This window comes from Musa acuminata, chromosome BXJ1-7 (assembly GCF_036884655.1).
Source record: "Musa acuminata AAA Group cultivar baxijiao chromosome BXJ1-7, Cavendish_Baxijiao_AAA, whole genome shotgun sequence".
Lineage (NCBI taxonomy): Eukaryota > Viridiplantae > Streptophyta > Magnoliopsida > Zingiberales > Musaceae > Musa > Musa acuminata.
In genome coordinates, this window is record NC_088333.1 from 9,317,689 (window position 1) to 9,335,470 (window position 17,782).

Sequence of the window (17,782 nt, forward strand, 5' to 3'; positions counted from 1 at the left end):
CATCGAAAAAATCAGAACTCTTGTCAATTTTGTCAATTTCGCAACACGAGTTGTCCATCAAATTTGACCTGATTCTCAATCTTGATTATGCGAGAGAGACATGATTCATGCAAACAAGATTTGTTTTGTGCTTCAATTCAAGTCTACTAAACTCTCTTCTGTCAAAAAATCGACGGCATTTGATGGTCGTGAAGCAAGAGACACTGCGTTGACTCGAACGGAATTCAGCTCGACGATTTGATCGTGCGGACACAGCATACAACATTTTATCCAACGGTTAGAATCACACTTTCGTTCACACCCTTACAATTCGACGCGGATAAGCACACGAGAAGATAAAATACACAACCGAACGCAGGGTCGCGAGGAACGACAGGCGCACACACCAGAGGTTCGATGGGGGGACTGCAGCTGGTGGAGTCTCCGATAGCCCTCCGTCTTGTCTCCGCCGCTTCCCGGCCGCGCCGTCGCCTCTCCCTGGCGACCTTTGGCCATGGCCTCCGCCCCTTTCGCGGTAACACCTTGCGTCTCTCTCCTCGAGAATCAAAGCTTCCTGCTAACTGTTTTCTCCTCGAAAGGTCATGCATTTTGTGGCTAATGAAGTTCTGATTAACAATTGAGGCGTGGCAATATTTGGTAGCAGTCCTTGTTTTGGCTTAAGTTTTCTTTGAGATTGGGAGTGGGAAGAACGAGGCGCTGCAGTATGTAGGAATAGGAGCAGTTCGATTTCATATGCTTTTCTCATTTAGAGACAGTATTATTGTCTGTCTATTTAGGCTCCAAGAAAGGTGGCAACAGTGATACGGAAAAAAGGTTCAATTGGTCGTGAACGACTTTTGGTTGTCTGTAATATATGTGGTGAAGTTGCAACCCGATAGGAAGCGTATGTGTAACTTAATGTCAAAATTTTGGCCTGACAGACATTACTATAAGCTTGCTCTAATGGAAAAAATTGTTTTTGTTGTTTCTCAATGCTTTCATTAACTCTGTAGATTTTTCCTCTTTTTGCAAAGGGCAATTTAGTATCCACATGAATCTTTTTTTATCCACATGAATATTATATATCTTTTTTTGCAAATGGAAAATTAGTTACTATTCAGACATATTTGTAATACACATTGTAGCTCAGGTAACTGGATTTTTTTTCAACTACAGTGTTATCTTACGAGTTTGCAAAGAATGATGGATTAAGTTAGCATAGTTTGCATGAGAAACAAGGTTTTCTTGGCACCACGGTGCAACATAATTAAAGGCACATCTGAGACTCAAAAATGGAGTCTCATAGGCTTCACTAAGATGCATACTTTTTGAAGTTTTTAAAAATGCTCAGAGCCTAGAAGGCTTACCTCTACAGTGACCTTGTTTGATGAGTTTTAGATTTATTATGAATTGTAAGTTCAAGGTTGATGCAAGCATCTATTAAGATTTATTTCTAACAGAAGGCTTTCTCAACCAAATCTGTTTTTTCATGGATGGATCAATGCCTTGATCCTTTATCCTCTTTTTTTAGTGCTGATGTTATGAGCACTGGTTGTATTAGGATTATTTCTTAATATAAGTTTTTGTGTTTGGAAAAAAAAAAGATTTATTTCTAAGAAGGGAAAAAAGATTCTGTTCTTTAAGAAAACCAAAAGAATCAACCAATTGAGAGGTATTTTTTCCTTTATTGGAAGGGAAAAAGAGATAATAAAAAGTTCTGATTTCACATTCTTACATTCTACAGTTGACTTACAGTGTATCCTTTGGTTTCAAAACAAGGTGTCTCTTGCCTTCTAACTCTCCTCCTTTTCCACTTATGTTGGCCACTGCTGTGGTGCTAGGGTGGGGGTCCTCTCTTCTCATTCTGCTTGTGTTATCCTCCCCTCTTGTTATATGATCATGGGGTAGATTGCTTCTAACATATCATGTTGTATGATACCTTGTTGATTTCATTGCTGATATCAATATGTTGAAGATCTTTGCTAAGTTATATGATGCAAGTTTAGTTAAATTAAAGACTTCTTTCTTATCTATGAGGCTCGAGCCTTTACTAGTGTGACCAAAGGGAAGCCTTGGGTATCAACCGAAGGCTCGGATTAGGACATGGGGTCATGTAGTCTAACATTTCCTTCCTCACTTAGAGGGTCTATTACTAAGTTACTCTAAATTGACTTAGGAGAAGACGAAGACATAGAGGGGGAGTCCCATTGCTATCATGTTTGTACTTGGTAGTTTGATAGGGCTGCCTAACTAGCTTGGTTACCAAGCAAGCGTGGCTAGCTGTTGACGGGGTCTCTGTCTGTATCTTCATTTACCATACCCAAATGGGGTCGATTAGGGAACTCTAAATCTTAATAGGAGTTATGGATACATCTAGGAAGGGTGTGAACCTATAAACAAAGAGTCTTCTAGACTTTTAAGGTATAATTTACTAAAAAAAAGAGTACCTTAAATGATATTTTGAAATCTAGAATTATTTTATATCTCTCTATATATAACAACTATAGTTTACCCCAAGAGTACTTTTACATTCTGTTCACCTTTCTATTCAGTTCTAGTAAATGTGCATAAATCATTACAATATCGTATTTGGTTTTAGGTTGCAACGGCATGATATGTGTCAGCAATGCTAGGCAAACTCATGTTGAAGGATCTTCAACTTATCTTTACAAGCTGACATCGCCAAAGAAAGTAAAGTTTTCAACAAGAAGCACATCAGGTTTTCTCTATTGTTTGGTGTTTTGTTTAAAGCCATCTCTCATTTTTAGAGATGTGAATTCTGATCTCTGGCCTCCGATGATATATATGTTTCTTTTTTATTCACATATCGATTCAGCTTCAGTCCAACCTATGACTCAAGACATCACGGAAGATATGCATAAGGACTACCCTATTAGTGGGGATGAAATACGTACTCGTTTCCTTAATTTTTATGCTTCAAGAGGTCACAAGATACTCCCAAGTGCATCTCTTGTACCAGATGACCCTACAGTTTTGCTTACTATTGCTGGCATGCTGCAGTTTAAGCCTATATTTCTTGGCAAGGTACAACTACTTAAAAGAGTTCCTTTTTATTAGGTTGTGGAAAAAATAATATTTTCTTTGTTAGGAAAAGAATGCTAAGCTGCTTTAACTATTATTTCAGCATTGTGCTTGAATCAGGCTTATAAATAAGTGATATAGTTTAGTAGGCTTTTCACTTGAGCATGGTTCTGAAAATAATTAAACACATTCAAATACTGTAAATTACATCTTGTCATATTGTATGTAATATATACTCCAGTTGAAGAAAGTAACATATGGACTGTTAAAGCACAATTTTGGAAGGTTATGGCTTTATATATTGACCCTCTCTAGAGTCTGTATTGATGGGAACATTCTGCAGTGGGTCATGCCATTTGTTTTCTTTTACTTACCTGCATATTGGTTGAAAAAAGGTTAGAAAGAAGTCCAAAAATTTGCACATAGTTTGAAAACCATAAGATAATTTTCCAGAAATTTGTGTTTCTCGATATGCATCAATGGCTATGTAGTAAGATGGTTAATATGGTGAGATGATTAATGTCATTCATTATGCAGCATATATAAAAAAAGAGATTTCTAAAGTTCTAACATGGAGGATTGCACCGAGGTTGCACTGGGGCATCATCAATTTGCAGTAATTATGAATGATTTAATGAAATGTATAAAGAATGAGGTTTGTGTATGACTAATACTTAATCCATGATTAAAGTACGAATAAACCTGTAAATGTTAGTTATGGAGTTGAACTGACTATGAAAGAAAGAAAAGAAGGTAGAATACATCTATATATTCAAGAAATACTAGAAATATGAGCTTGCATTACTTGGACAAATTTAGTATCTGAAGATTAAATAGGACATTTCGAGCAGCAAAATTGTGCTCACTTTGTCTCTTGATAGCCAAGTAACCCATATATTAGAAGACAAATATCATAGGATATTAACAGAATAGGCATGCTGATTGTTGGCACTTAGGATATGCATTTACTTTGAAGATTAGTGTTAGTGGTGCCATAGAATCACAGATATTGAGAGGGACAACTTTTGCTGCTGAAAAAGATTGAATAAAATGATGACTTCGCACAAGGTTTGCATGTTCAGTTGAGGATATGATGCAAAAATTTTATTACGATCAATAGGAGTTGGAACATATAACAAACAACATATATGTGGTGCATGTTGGGGGTATCAGATGGGGGAACTGGAGACTAAAGGAACTTAGATAAAACCAACATCTCTGTAAAAAGGAGTTGGAGCCTTGTCAGAAATGGTCTTATTTCCCTGACACCAAATAATTTGGACTTTTACTTTGACGCCATAGTTCAAAGTTGTGGAGTTTCAGTTGTTTGGGTAAAGCTGTAAAATATTTCAATACTTCAACCAACAAGACTTAGTAGAAAGATACATGGAAATCCATTTTTCTAATGGTATCCTAGAGAGATTTAGTTTTAATGGGATCCTTTTGTTTTATATGATAGCTAAGTGCTAGAATGACCCAGATGAATACATGATAAACTGTTTCTTAATATTTGTTCTTTATTTGTTATTTGATTGTATATGGTTTTTCCCTATATGTTTCTAGATTTTTTATTTTATATATTATTGTATATGCTTATTTCTTCTATATATTTCTAGTTTTTTTTTCTTCTATGTGATTGTATATTGTTTACTCTTCTTATTTCCTGAAGAAAATGCTAATTTTATCATGTAGGAACCCCGAAGTGTGCCATGTGCTACGACATCTCAACGGTGCATAAGAACAAATGATGTTGAAAATGTGGGTAAAACAACTCGACATCATACTTTCTTTGAGATGCTTGGAAACTTCAGCTTTGGTGATTATTTCAAGAAGGAAGCAATCGTATGGGCATGGGAACTTACAACCAAGGAGTATGCATAATTTTCTTTCCCAAAGGGCCATGAACTCTATATTGGTAAATTGGAGCTGTTATATTGAACCTATCTACTCCACTAGCTAGAGACATTACATTAATCCTCACTTTTACTCTTCTAACATTTTGAACTTGCTAAAGATTTAAATATAATAAATAAAAGTTAGGTTGCCAAATCAAACTTATATTTTATTTTAATTAGTGTTTAATACATTTTAAAACATTATATAGTTTATATTAGTGTTTAACAAATAACCATATGTTGACATATCTAGATGAGCTACATATCATATTGTGTTTTGGAGTATCCAGTACATGTTGGAAACTATCTGACAAATATCAGACACGGTAAGCATTTTAATTTTTAAAGTCTTTGTTCTTCATAGTTAACTATTTTCTTCTAATAAACCAAACGGTTACATCGAAGAAATTTTAGATTTGCCATTAAAATGTAATTCTGTTATCACATCTTTCACATTTGCCTATTCTACGTCTCATGAGTTAGAAGGTCAATGGAAACTATAATTGTTGTTTCACTTTCACATGAGATGTACGCTTGGGTACAATCTATAATTGTTGTTTTAATAATTACAGAAACTTTGTGCACATTGCACAAAGGTCAATGGAAAAATAGGCCTCTATGTAGTCATATCTAGTGAAAGCTTATGTACTTAATAGCTTGAGGTTAGTATTTTATGTCTCTTTACCAAATGTGGCTGTTACAGGTTTTCTAGCTTTTTTTATATTTCAGTTAAATAAGTTCAAAGAGCTTCAGTAAGCATCTATATAGAACTTTTCTTAGTTGTCAGTTTTCACTCTTTTTATATTGTTTCTTATAGGTATAAATTGCCTCCTGAAAGATTGTGGATTAGTGTTTTCAAGGATGATGATGAAGCTTTCTCTATATGGCATGATGAAGTAAGATACTTGATGTACTAATTCTATGTCAGTGGTCAGTTTTGTTTCTTGATGGTATGGCACTATGGCACCAGATAAGCTCTGATTTTCTTTCTTTTTTAACTAATCACAAGACATAACATACTAACATACACTTGAAAATGTAAAAACCCTTTTTTGCTTTGTGGTGATTAACGTATATCTTGGATTTTATGTCATGTTCATATATTGAATTAGAGCTGTCATCTGAACAGATCAATTTGCTGAAATTTTAGTCAAATACAACAGCATGAATCATCATAAATATTTCATAGCAATAAGTGAATGGAACACTGGTGACTTAGACAATTATTAATTGTCTATATCCTTGATTTTAAATGTTTATTTGCTGATTCTAAAAAGAAGTATGGTTAAAAATATAGTATCTCTTGCAAATTTTGATTTCATGAGGGGAAATGAGTTATAAGCCATGTCTGCAGGTATTCTGAATTGATTTGTTAAGGGCTAAGTTTAAAGGTCAGATAGGCTTTAGATAATGCCTATGGCATAGCCATATGAATAGGATTTACATTAATGGAAAGCTGGCCAAAGAAAAAGTAGAAATACTGGATACAACCCATATGTCTGCTAGTCAGTCATATGCTCCTATTTGGTGCATTCTGTGCTTTTCTTTGCATAGAAGCCCTTCTAGACCTTGTGTTTACATTAGACTAAATTTTTTAATGAAAAAGATGTGATTTTAACATGAGATATAACTTATCTTTGATGTGGATTCACAATGGTATGAAATGGAAATGTAAACAATTGAAAAAGAGAAATTATCATGAAAACCACTTATTTGATGGATAGATTCTTTGTTCTCCTAGCTTTACTGGATTTTTTGTTACAGAGATAGAGGTAAGAAATAAAGTAAATTACTTTAATTTTAAATTATGATTTTTTTTTATACCTTCAATATATGTATTTTTCTAATTTTATCCACACTGTTTTATATTGTATTCTAGCATTTTTTTTAAGGATTCTGAACTTCAGCACCAATCATTCGAAGGTTTCTTTGTTTTATAGTCTGTAAACTGGTATTAATAAGTCTGTAGTTGATGCCATTTACTAAGTTTCTAGTCGTATCATATACATCATTACTCATATTAGACATAATTTTAGTAAATTATTAATAGAATAACTATTTTTTAACCATTTATTTGTTATTTTATTTTCTAGGTTGGTGTACCTAAGGAACACATCAAGAGACTGGGTGAGGATGACAACTTTTGGACCAGTGGTATCACAGGACCTTGTGGCCCTTGCTCTGAGATTTACTTTGATTTTCATCCTGATAGGGGTTCTGAAAGTGCTGTATGTATTTTCAAAATTGACATTCAAGAATTTGCTGATTTATTTTCCAGATTTGTTTTCTTACTCTCCAAAATATTGGTGTCATTTATATATAATTATTTCCAGGATCTGGGTGATGATAGCAGATTTATTGAGTTCTACAATCTAGTATTTATGCAATACAACAAGAAGGATGATGGTTCCCTTGAGCCCTTAAAGCAAAAGAACATAGACACGGGCATGGGACTTGAGCGTATGGCTCGAATTCTTCAGCAGGTAATGTCACACTGCATTAGTTTTCCTAAAAAATGTCATAATGATAAAGGGTTCTTCTCTATGGCCAGAATGCTTGCCTGAGAACAGTGTAACTTTTCAGCCTGTGGAAGGAATAACATAAACTCTCTTGTGAGTTTGCTGTCTATCATCGAAGCAGTGGATCAATTATTTGGACAGTGTTTGTATAGGTCAAAAAATAAGAAACTAATGAAAATAATATAATTATGTAGGAAGAAAGGACAAAATACAAGAAGATCGGTGTGTATTAATGTGCAATCAGGAAATTCTAAGGATATTTCCAATTGACTTGCTAATTCATGGAACATTATGAGAAGATCATGCATTGAAGTGCCATTATGTATGACACATGGTCTGCAATATGCTAGCGAGTAGGCAGGCTGCAGGTCCATAAACGAGATGACTCTTGGCTCTATCAGTGCCTCTCTGCTTACATGCCTGGCACTAACTGTTGTATGCAAGTACAGTACTTTCAGCACTTTACTATATAACCCAGAAGTAAACTCAAGTTCAACTACCTTGCAAGAATCATAAATAGGCATATAATGACACTGATTTTTTTTTTTTTGGTCATCATCTTACTGTTACAGACTAAGCAAGAACTTTAATGCCTAAAAGATTTTTTTCTCACTAATTTAAGTTTATTACTCATGAAAATATGAAATAATAACCAGTAATTTTTCTCACGTGCTATTGAATTTTTATTAAAAAATACTTATTCTATTTTTTATTACTGCATAATTCAGTTAAGACTTTGCAGGTTCCAAACAACTATGAAACAGATCTCATTTTCCCAATCATACAGAAGGCAGCAAATTTGGCAATGATTTCATACGCTAAAGCAGATGATGCTACAAAGACCAACCTTAAAGTATTCACTTGTTTGCTATTTTATAATTCCTTCACATTTTTGGTATCTATAATCCATGTTTACATCTTTTATTTTCATTCCAGATTGTTGGTGATCATATGCGTGCAGTTGTTTATCTTATTTCAGATGCAGTTCTACCATCAAATATTGGGAGAGGTTATGTTGTCCGGAGGCTTATAAGGAGAGTTGTTAGAATAGGTAGATTGCTGGGTATAAAGGGTGCTGGTGAGGGGAATCCAGATGGAGCTTTTTTGCCAGGACTTGCCAAGACGGTGATAGAACTTAGTAACCAAATTGACCCAGATGTCACAGGAAGGATGCCTCATATTCTTGAAGAGCTTAAGAGGGAAGAGCTGCGCTTTGTGCAGACTCTGGAGAGAGGAGAAAAGCTATTGGATCAGTTTCTTGCTAGTGCTTTATTAAATGCTAGCACAAATGGTGACAGACCTTGTCTGGCTGGAAAAGATGTGTTTCTTTTGTATGACACATATGGATTCCCAGTGGAGATAACGGCTGAAGTTGCTGAAGAACGTGGAGTTAGTCTAGATATGAATGGTTTTCACATTGAAATGGAAAACCAACGGCGACAATCTCAAGCTGCTCATAGTACAGTGAAACTTTCAGTTGGGAATGAAGTAGAGCTTGCTGAGAGTGTTCCTGATACTGAATTTTTAGGATATGACATGCTTTCTGCTAATGCTATCATAAAGGGCCTTTTACAAAATGGTGAACCTGTAACTGAAGTTGCTGAAGGTAGTGATGTAGAAATCATGTTGGACAGGACACCATTTTATGCAGAATCAGGTGGTCAAATTGGAGATAATGGCTTTCTGCGCTGTAAAGGAGTTGAAGATAGCAAAGATACAGTCGTGGAGGTCAAAGATGTCCACAAATCACTTGGAAATATCTTTGTTCATAAGGGCACAATCAAAGAGGGTAAAATAGAGGTTGGCTTAGAAGTGAATGCTATAGTTGATCCAAGACTAAGGCAGAGGGCTAAAGTAAGAATTCTGCTTTTTATTAACTTTTTTGGCATATCTAGTTTTCTCTGTTTGAAGTTACCATAAATTGGTGTAGTGAATTTTCTTACTGGCAAGATCAGTTCCTGGCCCCTCAAATGGTTCTTTGGTCCCTATCAAAATTTTTTTCTTCATCAAACTTCATAAACATTCTAATTCACCGATTGATGGGTTTGGACATCCTAATGGAGCAGCAAAACTGCCATGTTTACATCAAATTTTATATTGATGTCTACTTATATTTTCTGTTACTTTAACAATAATAGATTGTAAATCTTATATCTGCATCCAATTTTCCAGGTCCACCATACTGCAACTCATCTATTGCAAGCTGCTCTTAAGAATGTTATTGGTCAGGAAACATCACAAGCAGGTTCATTGGTAGCTTTTGATCGACTTCGATTTGACTTCAACTTCCACAGACCACTCTTTGAACATGAGTTAATGAAAATTGAAGAACTAATAAATCAGTGGATCGGCGATTCAACACTACTTCAAACAAAAGTGATGCCTTTGTTAGATGCCAAGAAAGCAGGTGCAATTGCCATGTTTGGGGAAAAATATGGAGAGCAGGTTTGATTCTTCAGAAGTTTGAAACATCTAGAATTTCAATTTTGTCACTGTTTGTACGCGTCAAAGCAATAAATGCTATAAAAAAATTGAAAGCATTCATTTAAGTTGCTTCCATGAATTATCTTATTAATACATTGCAATATTTTGATAGATAAACTCCTAAATCTATTGCCAATATATAGTAATTGTACAAGTTCTACTGATTGGCAACAAAGGATATATATCAACAATTTTCCCTTTTCAGTCTTTGTGGTGTGTGTGTGTTCAGCCATATCGTTGTCTGTGTCATGGTCTTTGGCCAAGTTATGTTCGGGCAGATGTTTTCTCTATTTCTTATTTATCTTCTTGGTCTTAATATATTATTGATTTTGTTGCTTCAGTTATGATTGCTAGTCTGCTTTTCCTTATATTTCACTGTGGAAAATCTTTGTTGGGTATAAAGCAAGATTTAATTCATTTTCCTATGATTGACTGTCGCCAGTGATTTTTCTTCTATTTAAAATGCTTTGCTAGTTGTAATTTCCCTGTATTTATGTCTGTAAAGATCTCTTATCTTGTCATTGGTATTTCACAGGTCAGAGTTGTTGAGGTGCCTGGCGTGTCGATGGAGCTCTGTGGTGGGACACATGTCAGCAATACTTCAGAGATTCGTGGTTTCAAAATAATCTCTGAACAGGGTATTGCATCTGGAATCAGGCGTATTGAAGCTGTTGCGGGTGAAGCTTTCATTGAATATGTCACCGCTAGAGACAATAGCATGAGACATTTATGCTCAGTACTCAAAGTATGCAGTCCTCCCCATTTTTTTTCATGTGCTAACTAGTTTTTGCTTAATTTTTCTATTTTATTTTGGACTATCTGAAAATTTTCTGTTATAATCATTCTGGAAAAGGATGATTCACAAGATATGTCATATCCTTTATAGGCTTCATTTATCATGAATTGAATTATCTCCATGTCTTGGGAATCCCAAAACTTTCCTGTTGCATCGCATGTCATCTTGAGTTCCACCAGCAACTGACATCATGATTTGTTAAAGAAGATTCTTCCCTGGATTTTCCTTTAGTGGAACCCAGTGCTAATTTTCAGAAGTTAGTATCTGGTGATGATAATTGTCCTCAAGAATCTACGTCTTCCATGAGAATTCCATAAGTTTCACAATGGTAAACCAATTTTGTCGAGAAAAGCTGCAATGGGAAGGATCATGTTATGGATTTATTTTACATCAAGCTTTCAAATTTTGGTTTTTTACTGGTTTTGGCCCTTTCCAGACCAATATTATAGTGGGATGCCATGCAATATACCAACTCATATCATTAGGTATCACTGAAAAAATAATTAAAAACTAAATATAGACGTACCAAGCTATATGGTCCAGTACCAAAAAGGCTTGTTCTCTAACCATTATCTGTTCTTAATATTGTAACACCGAATAGTTGAAATAAGAAGCAGCAGCATCTACAATGTAGCAACTATCACATTGATCTTTTTAGTTAAGAGCTTATTGGGTATAGGTTTTTCATCATCTACAAGGTGCCTTCCATGTTGGTTTCTACAGTTTCTTATGGCTTTCATAATTTAGTAGAAGATTTTGTTCTTTGGTTCATCTATGACATGCTGACATGATGTCACTTTCATAAGGTAAAAGCAGAGGATGTAACTGGGCGAGTGGAGAACATACTGGAGGAGCTAAGAATAGCAAGGAATGAAGTTTCCGCACTACGCACTAGAGTGGCGATACTAAAAGCAACAGCTCTTGTGAACAAAGCATTTATTGTGGGAACCACCAACATTAGGTACTTACTAACATTCATCATTTTTCCATATATTTGTGCTTGATCTGATAAACTGCACAAAACATTGTCTTACAGAGTGGTGGTTGAATCTATGGACGACACAGATGCTGATTCCCTAAGGAATGCTGCTGAGTATCTTGTTGATTCTTTGCAAGATCCTGCAGTAGTCGTTTTGGGTTCATGCCCAGGGGATGGGAAAGTAAGTATAGTTGCTGCATTTACTCCCTCAGTTGTCAAAATGGGGATCCAGGCAGGGAAATTCATCGGAGGTATAGCGAAGCTGTGTGGTGGAGGTGGTGGCGGCAAGCCCAATTTTGCTCAAGCAGGCGGAAGGAAGCCCGAGAACCTATCGAATGCACTGGAGAAGGCTCGAGTTGAACTTATTGCAGCTTTGGATGGAAAAACAAGTTGATTGTGGTGTTAAATCCCTTGGTTTTATATCAATTTATATTGTAGGAAGACTAGAAACAGTTATCGATGTATATGATAGATGCCTAGCGGTGGCTTGCTTCAACAGATGAATTCTTTTGGCTTCCAATGTAAGTTTGCCATACAGTTATATAGTGCCACAACTGGGTGAGGAATCAACAAACTTCATGAATGAATGAATTAGCTCGTTTCAATCAACTTTCTTATTCTCAAATGTTTGTAGACATTAGTTTGATAAGGTTTTTGTAGTTTCTTTGTTTTGGGACTGTTGAAACTGGCACTATAACCATGGATCTTGTCGGACTGACTGTGGGTGTTAGATTATACCAACAGGATTTAAAACTGCGAATTAACGCAATCATGTTGCTGGTAATTTATCGGAGATGAGTGCATGATTGATGATAGAATTACTATTGTTGAAGATGAGTTGCCTTCTAACCTCAGATCCTTGACTACCTGTGGCATAATCTCTGCAACTGTAAAACAAATTACTAATGGATGCACAAGTTACACAAATAATTTTCATGTGAAGATTGCCTGACAATGAGAAAACGTTAAAGTGGCACAGCATATATGACCAAGAAAACAGCATTACACAATGTGTTGAGGCACATATGCTTCAGTTAACATAACCTGAATACTTACTTGACGATCACCAATCAAAATAAGAACGTAAGAAACAGTAGACTTTTGAAAACAAGATCAAACAAAAGTGTAAAGATAGGAAAGACTTACATCAATGATACAAAAACTACATAAATTACAACTTAGCATAATTCCCATACAAGGTTTATCACAATCTGAAGGTCACATTTCCGGTAAACAATTTCTCGACAAGAACTAGAACTCAAAACGTGTTTGATACAGTGAATTGAACATACAAGATGAAACCAAGAAAAGTATAAACAACAAAAGTAAATTTGAGCCACATCCAAAAGTATAAACGATTAACAAAGATCCACAACAACGAGACATGCAACACTTGCCCTTTATAAATAGAATTCATAGACAGACTCAATATTCCAAACACCACACTAAAAATCCTTATATGTATTCACAATTATTTCTTTCGGCAAGCTATAAACTTTCTGTAATAATCTGACACCAATCATTTCGATAGAAAGGTAGAACTTAAAATTCGCCCTGCCTATTCTATGTTTTGAACTCATACTACACAAACGGGACAACCGGAATTATAGAAGTTGTGTTCCTGCCATATTCGACTCCACCACTCGACATATAGTCATACTGCTTCCTGCATCCGGGGCAACGGCCATCTGCTTCCAAGATCTTCTTGTGGCAGAAGAGGCAAAGTCGGAATCCGCAGGAACAGGGAAGGAAGCTCGAGTCTGTCAGATCCAGGTCCTCGTAGCAGATAGGACAGCGGGACGGCAAGGAAAGGATGCTGCTTTGCCGGGAAACCAAATGGTCTCGTTCTGCATTCCATGGGAAGATGCACTTTTTAGAGATACTAGGCAGGCTCTGAGGACGAGATGTGTCGTCTGGCCTCCAAGCTCTTTGTGTGCTCCGGACAGGCTTCAGCTTCATGGTGCTCCCTCCAAGAGGGGCCTCACCTAGGATGCCAGACGAGGCAGCTGGCACGATGTAGGTAACTACTGGATCAGGATGATGACAATGATGACGGTCGTCCCTCCCAACGTCTTCAGACAAGGCATCGGCGACTGCTTCCCAATCATCAAGGACACCGTTTCCTTCCCCTCCTCCTTCAGGATGCTCTTCCCTTTCGCCATCAGTAAAGCTTCTCGAGGTGGAATTCACGCTGCTGCTTCTGCTGCTTACACTATTGCTAGGAGAGTTATTTCTTTTATGATGATTCCCCATCACAGGGTTGTGGGTTGGGGAGTCCAACCCGTTGCGTTCATGCAAGGGCATATCATCTCGTTCATCTTCACCTGCCTTCGTCTTCGAGTCGATCTTGCCCGTCGGAGCCCGGAGTGGATGGAGCAGATGTAGAGACGTGGCCAATCTTGTGACCTTGCAATCATCCTTACCACCATTAACTAAAAAAAAAAAAAAATCAAGCATTTTTTTATGGTAGAAAGAAAAATCACACATAAAAATCACATCTTTAATCAGTTCCCCAAGAATGAATATAAACACAGAAGAGCAGAGCGAAAAAAGAAAGATAAGAATGGACCTTGGGAGAGCCATTGCTCACGACGGGCGTCGAGTTTGCATTGCTTAAGCTTCGCCGATCGATTCCCCTAAAAACAAAAAACGATTCCAATCCATTAGTGCCAACGACTAATTAATACCAATCATTCGATTTGCATCAAAAGAGGATCGCTCGCGCACCCTCCTCTTCTTGCCGGAGACCATCGACGGAACCGCACCAACGTTGGCCATCGAATCGTAGCCCATCGATTCCCCTTCTTTGCGCTCCTCTCTTCTCCTCTCCTCTCACCTTTTTTTATGCTGTGCTGGAAAGAAAACCCCAAAGCGACCGAATCGGATGGTCAAGAAATGTGTAGTTTGCCCTCGCGTGGTTTCGCCCCTCCCTCTCTTGCAGCCGACACGGAGACAACTCCGTCTCCCGTCTTCTCAATATATAGGCAAAATGCGATGTTGCTGGAATAATTTCCGAATCAAAATTAATAATCCGAATAATGCGGGGCGAGGATGGCGGGACGCACCGGCTAATCTTGGCAAGGTAGTTATAAAGCCGTTAAATAAGGCGGTAAAGGCATCTCGATTCACACGATCCCGTCCGTCCAATTCTTATTGATTGGATCGACATCGGATCATAGCCAACCCAATTGGGGACGGCACCTCGAGGGGCCCCAGCACGGTTACTCCGAGTGTTGTGGCGTTGACAGGCTGAGGAAACGGTGTACTGCTTCGGACATGGCCGGGAAACACGCGGGCATGCAGCGACTTCCTCGTCACGAACAGGCCTGCCGGGTCTTTTGGTTGAGAGACACAGGAATTGATCCGGTCTACATGTGCTTGGCTCGTTCGAACCCACGCCAGTAATTCTCACATAGACGAAGCTGCTACCATGGTGATGATGATGCCGAGAAAAGAAACGGATGCCGCTACTATCGGCGGTCTTCGACACGCATTACAGCTACTTGAAAAGGATTAAATTGAACGATAGCTACAAGATTCTTTACAGTTACTCGTGCTCTAGTACTCCCTACTACAGTGAAAGAGTGTGCAGCACACCTCGTGGAAGGCTTCAAGAATAACCTGGCGATGCTCTGGGGAGTTCACTGACATGTAGCAGTTCAAGAGGCTCCGCAGCTCTCTTGGCTCCTCCATCCTCTTGGACTTGATGACCTCCTGTATGGACATCTTGAAATCTCCCTTGGGGTCATAAGACCTCTTATCCATGGCTATCAAGACGACGCAGCCACCGCTACTTCTTTCGCCAACCATATGCCTTCTTCTGCGAGGAGGCTCCCACTGGTTGATCATCTGCTGCAGTCTGGCCTGCACCATGCCATGCGCGAGGTTGGACAAGGAGTGGAGTTGCTCGGAGTCGTCGGAGGTGTTGACGCCCTCGGAGGAGGAAGAGGAGACGCTGAGCCGGCAGGAGCTGCAGCACAACCCGGACCCGCACCGCTGCGAGTGCCTGCTCTTCTTGGTCGCTGAGGGATGCCTGTGCTTCGTCTTCCCCATGAAAACCTTCATCCTTCTTCCTTTTCCCAGGGCCACCCTGCTGGGATAGACTGTACATGGATGCCCCATATGATGCAATGCACACTTGGAAAGTGAGTTCAGCACCGCCCTCCATGTTAATATAATCAATCCGGATACACCAACTCTCAGACTTTAAGGCTAGAAAGGAAGGTTTGGTGAGGGATTAGTGCTACTTTTAGAATGGATCGATCATGGTGTCTCCTCACAGGAAAACTAGAATGCATCAATCATGATGTCACCGTTCGATGCAGGCCTAAGCCTTTTCGCTCGATGGATTCAGACCAGTGAATGCATGCAAAACGTTGCAATTTGTTATTACTTAAGATTTTATCACGCTTTTCTTTGGCGAAGGACATTATATAAGCTACACTGGAGATTGTGGCAAGTGAGAGTATCTTGATTGGCTAAAAGGAACAGAGGTAAACGTACCAAAAGATCCTACCAAAATTTATCAACGTGAGATGGCTCTCTCATCTCATGGGCTCCACGAGTGAGGCTTGTGAGAGACGCCACCTCATCTATAATGGGGTAGAGAGTATAGTATTTGGAGAAAGCCAACACTACAGATCAGCGTGCTTCCATGTAGGAATATGTATCTCATCATCCACATGTGGAGTACTCGAAAAGACTAGCGAGTTAGAGTTATGCTAGACTTGGGTGCATGTGCATGACATTTCATGTCGCACATGGCATGTGTGAAGGCTGGAAATCGACTCCCAAAGATGCGTCTTCGTCTTCGTGTTCGTCTTGCATATGCTTGTGACCAGTAGTTGTAGGCAAAACTAAATAAATACTGTAGACTACAATTACATGTACAACGATTTCAATGTATAATACATGTGCAAATTGCAACTAAGATAAAAGAGGAAGTATACGTATTAAGAGGAGATGGGAGGGCATTGTGTCACCCTATTCCAATCCAACTTCGACTTACAATCTACCCCACAAATGCGATCAAATGGGAAGTTCACTTGCAATGATGACTTAGTCACAGGCACTGAAACACTTGAAAGTTGCACTCGCACGAAAGTAAGTGCCTCCAACTTGATTTCAGAGGATTCTTTTTCGTGTCAATCCCACTAGGGTAGGGTAGTCCCTTGATCACTAGACTACATAGTTAGGCCAAGTCCTTAATTGCTGCCTTATAGCTAAATCTAGACTTAATTGTGTTTCCATCATTTTTATACAATCAAAGTATTAGGATTTAATCATAGTTAAATATATCAATTATTATTATTACATTGTGCATCTTATAATTAATTAATTAATTAATTAATTAACAGATAATTATCTTATTTATATATTTTATCTAAGGGATAAATGTCAAAGATGAGATTTGATCACATGATCTTGCTATCATGATCAAAATTTTTGCAAGTTAAAATGGATTGCTATCATGATTAAAATATTTACATGTTGAATCTTCCTATATGGCATTGTTCATTAGTTTAGAAAAAAAATTATCATGTTGGTATGACAAGTATAATTATATATTAGTTACATGCAAGTTAAAACCATATACAATTCACAAGAATGAAAAAACATTAAATTATAGACCACTAAAAATTTAAAATAAAAATATTAATCAAGAGAAATATATAATATATTTCATATAAAACTTGATCATAAATGTGATTTTTAATATTTAAATAATTTATTTTTAATATTTAAATTTTCTAAATCCTTTCATATATAATTTAAAATTCATCATAATTGGGATCATGAATAGTGAGTAGATTTGTTGGTGGATATGACTTGATTGACATATCACATAGTTGTATTTATGATATCATGTTAGGACACGACTTCTGTGTATAACCTATTAATTGACTCATGGTTAGTCGAGAGTCTCTTAAGTATTTACTATAAAAAACGATTGTATAGTTATATTTGATATATAACAAATAACCAAATTTAACTTGTTCGATTAGTTTGATTCACTCAATTTTGAATATTAACTTGAGTATTGGAGGAGTATCAGGATTGTCTCCCATTTAATTTTACAAAGTTTGAA

At 37.3% G+C, this 17,782-nt stretch overlaps 3 protein-coding genes across 3 annotated transcripts; 1 reads left to right on the forward strand and 2 right to left on the reverse strand.

Annotated features, from left to right (window-relative positions):
- The first annotated feature begins 356 nt into the window (after nt 1–356).
- LOC135678683 (alanine--tRNA ligase, chloroplastic/mitochondrial-like) lies at nt 357–12,303 on the forward strand. Its single transcript, XM_065191765.1, has 13 exons — nt 357–514; nt 2,579–2,698; nt 2,816–3,024; nt 4,714–4,892; nt 5,734–5,812; nt 7,010–7,144; nt 7,250–7,399; nt 8,178–8,288; nt 8,372–9,289; nt 9,608–9,880; nt 10,455–10,664; nt 11,522–11,676; nt 11,752–12,303. The coding sequence occupies exons 1-13, from the start codon at nt 397–399 to the stop codon at nt 12,086–12,088; spliced, it is 2,994 nt and encodes a 997-aa protein (XP_065047837.1). The 5' UTR covers nt 357–396; the 3' UTR covers nt 12,089–12,303.
- Nucleotides 12,304–13,075: 772 nt separating this feature from the next.
- Nucleotides 13,076–15,819, reverse strand: LOC135678684 (uncharacterized). The gene is made up of 4 exons (XM_065191766.1): nt 14,760–15,819; nt 14,422–14,663; nt 14,264–14,330; nt 13,076–14,126 (listed from the first exon to the last, which is right to left on the reverse strand). Exons 2-4 carry the CDS (start codon nt 14,485–14,487, stop codon nt 13,276–13,278), a joined length of 984 nt encoding a protein of 327 aa, XP_065047838.1. The 5' UTR covers nt 14,488–14,663; nt 14,760–15,819; the 3' UTR covers nt 13,076–13,275.
- On the reverse strand, nt 15,253–15,816 carry LOC135680135 (probable transcription repressor OFP9). Its single transcript, XM_065194121.1, has one exon. The coding sequence runs from the start codon at nt 15,814–15,816 to the stop codon at nt 15,253–15,255; it is 564 nt and encodes a 187-aa protein (XP_065050193.1).
- Nucleotides 15,820–17,782: the final 1,963 nt, after the last annotated feature.

Bases quoted from the DNA above. Each gene is read 5' to 3' on its own strand.
- LOC135678683 (XM_065191765.1), top strand. From the start codon at position 397: ATGGGGGGACTGCAGCTGGTGGAGTCTCCGATAGCCCTCCGTCTTGTC. The intron at 3,025-4,713 runs GTACAACTACTT...TTTATCATGTAG, and splicing joins AGCCTATATTTCTTGGCAAG to GAACCCCGAAGTGTGCCATG. The intron at 9,881-10,454 runs GTTTGATTCTTC...GGTATTTCACAG, and splicing joins GGGAAAAATATGGAGAGCAG to GTCAGAGTTGTTGAGGTGCC.
- LOC135678684 (XM_065191766.1), bottom strand. From the start codon at position 14,487: ATGGGCTACGATTCGATGGCCAACGTTGGTGCGGTTCCGTCGATGGTC. The intron at 14,331-14,421 runs GTGCGCGAGCGA...TTTTGTTTTTAG, and splicing joins TCTCCGGCAAGAAGAGGAGG to GGGAATCGATCGGCGAAGCT. The intron at 14,127-14,263 runs GTCCATTCTTAT...TTTTTTTTTTAG, and splicing joins TGAGCAATGGCTCTCCCAAG to TTAATGGTGGTAAGGATGAT.
- LOC135680135 (XM_065194121.1), bottom strand. From the start codon at position 15,816: ATGGGGCATCCATGTACAGTCTATCCCAGCAGGGTGGCCCTGGGAAAA.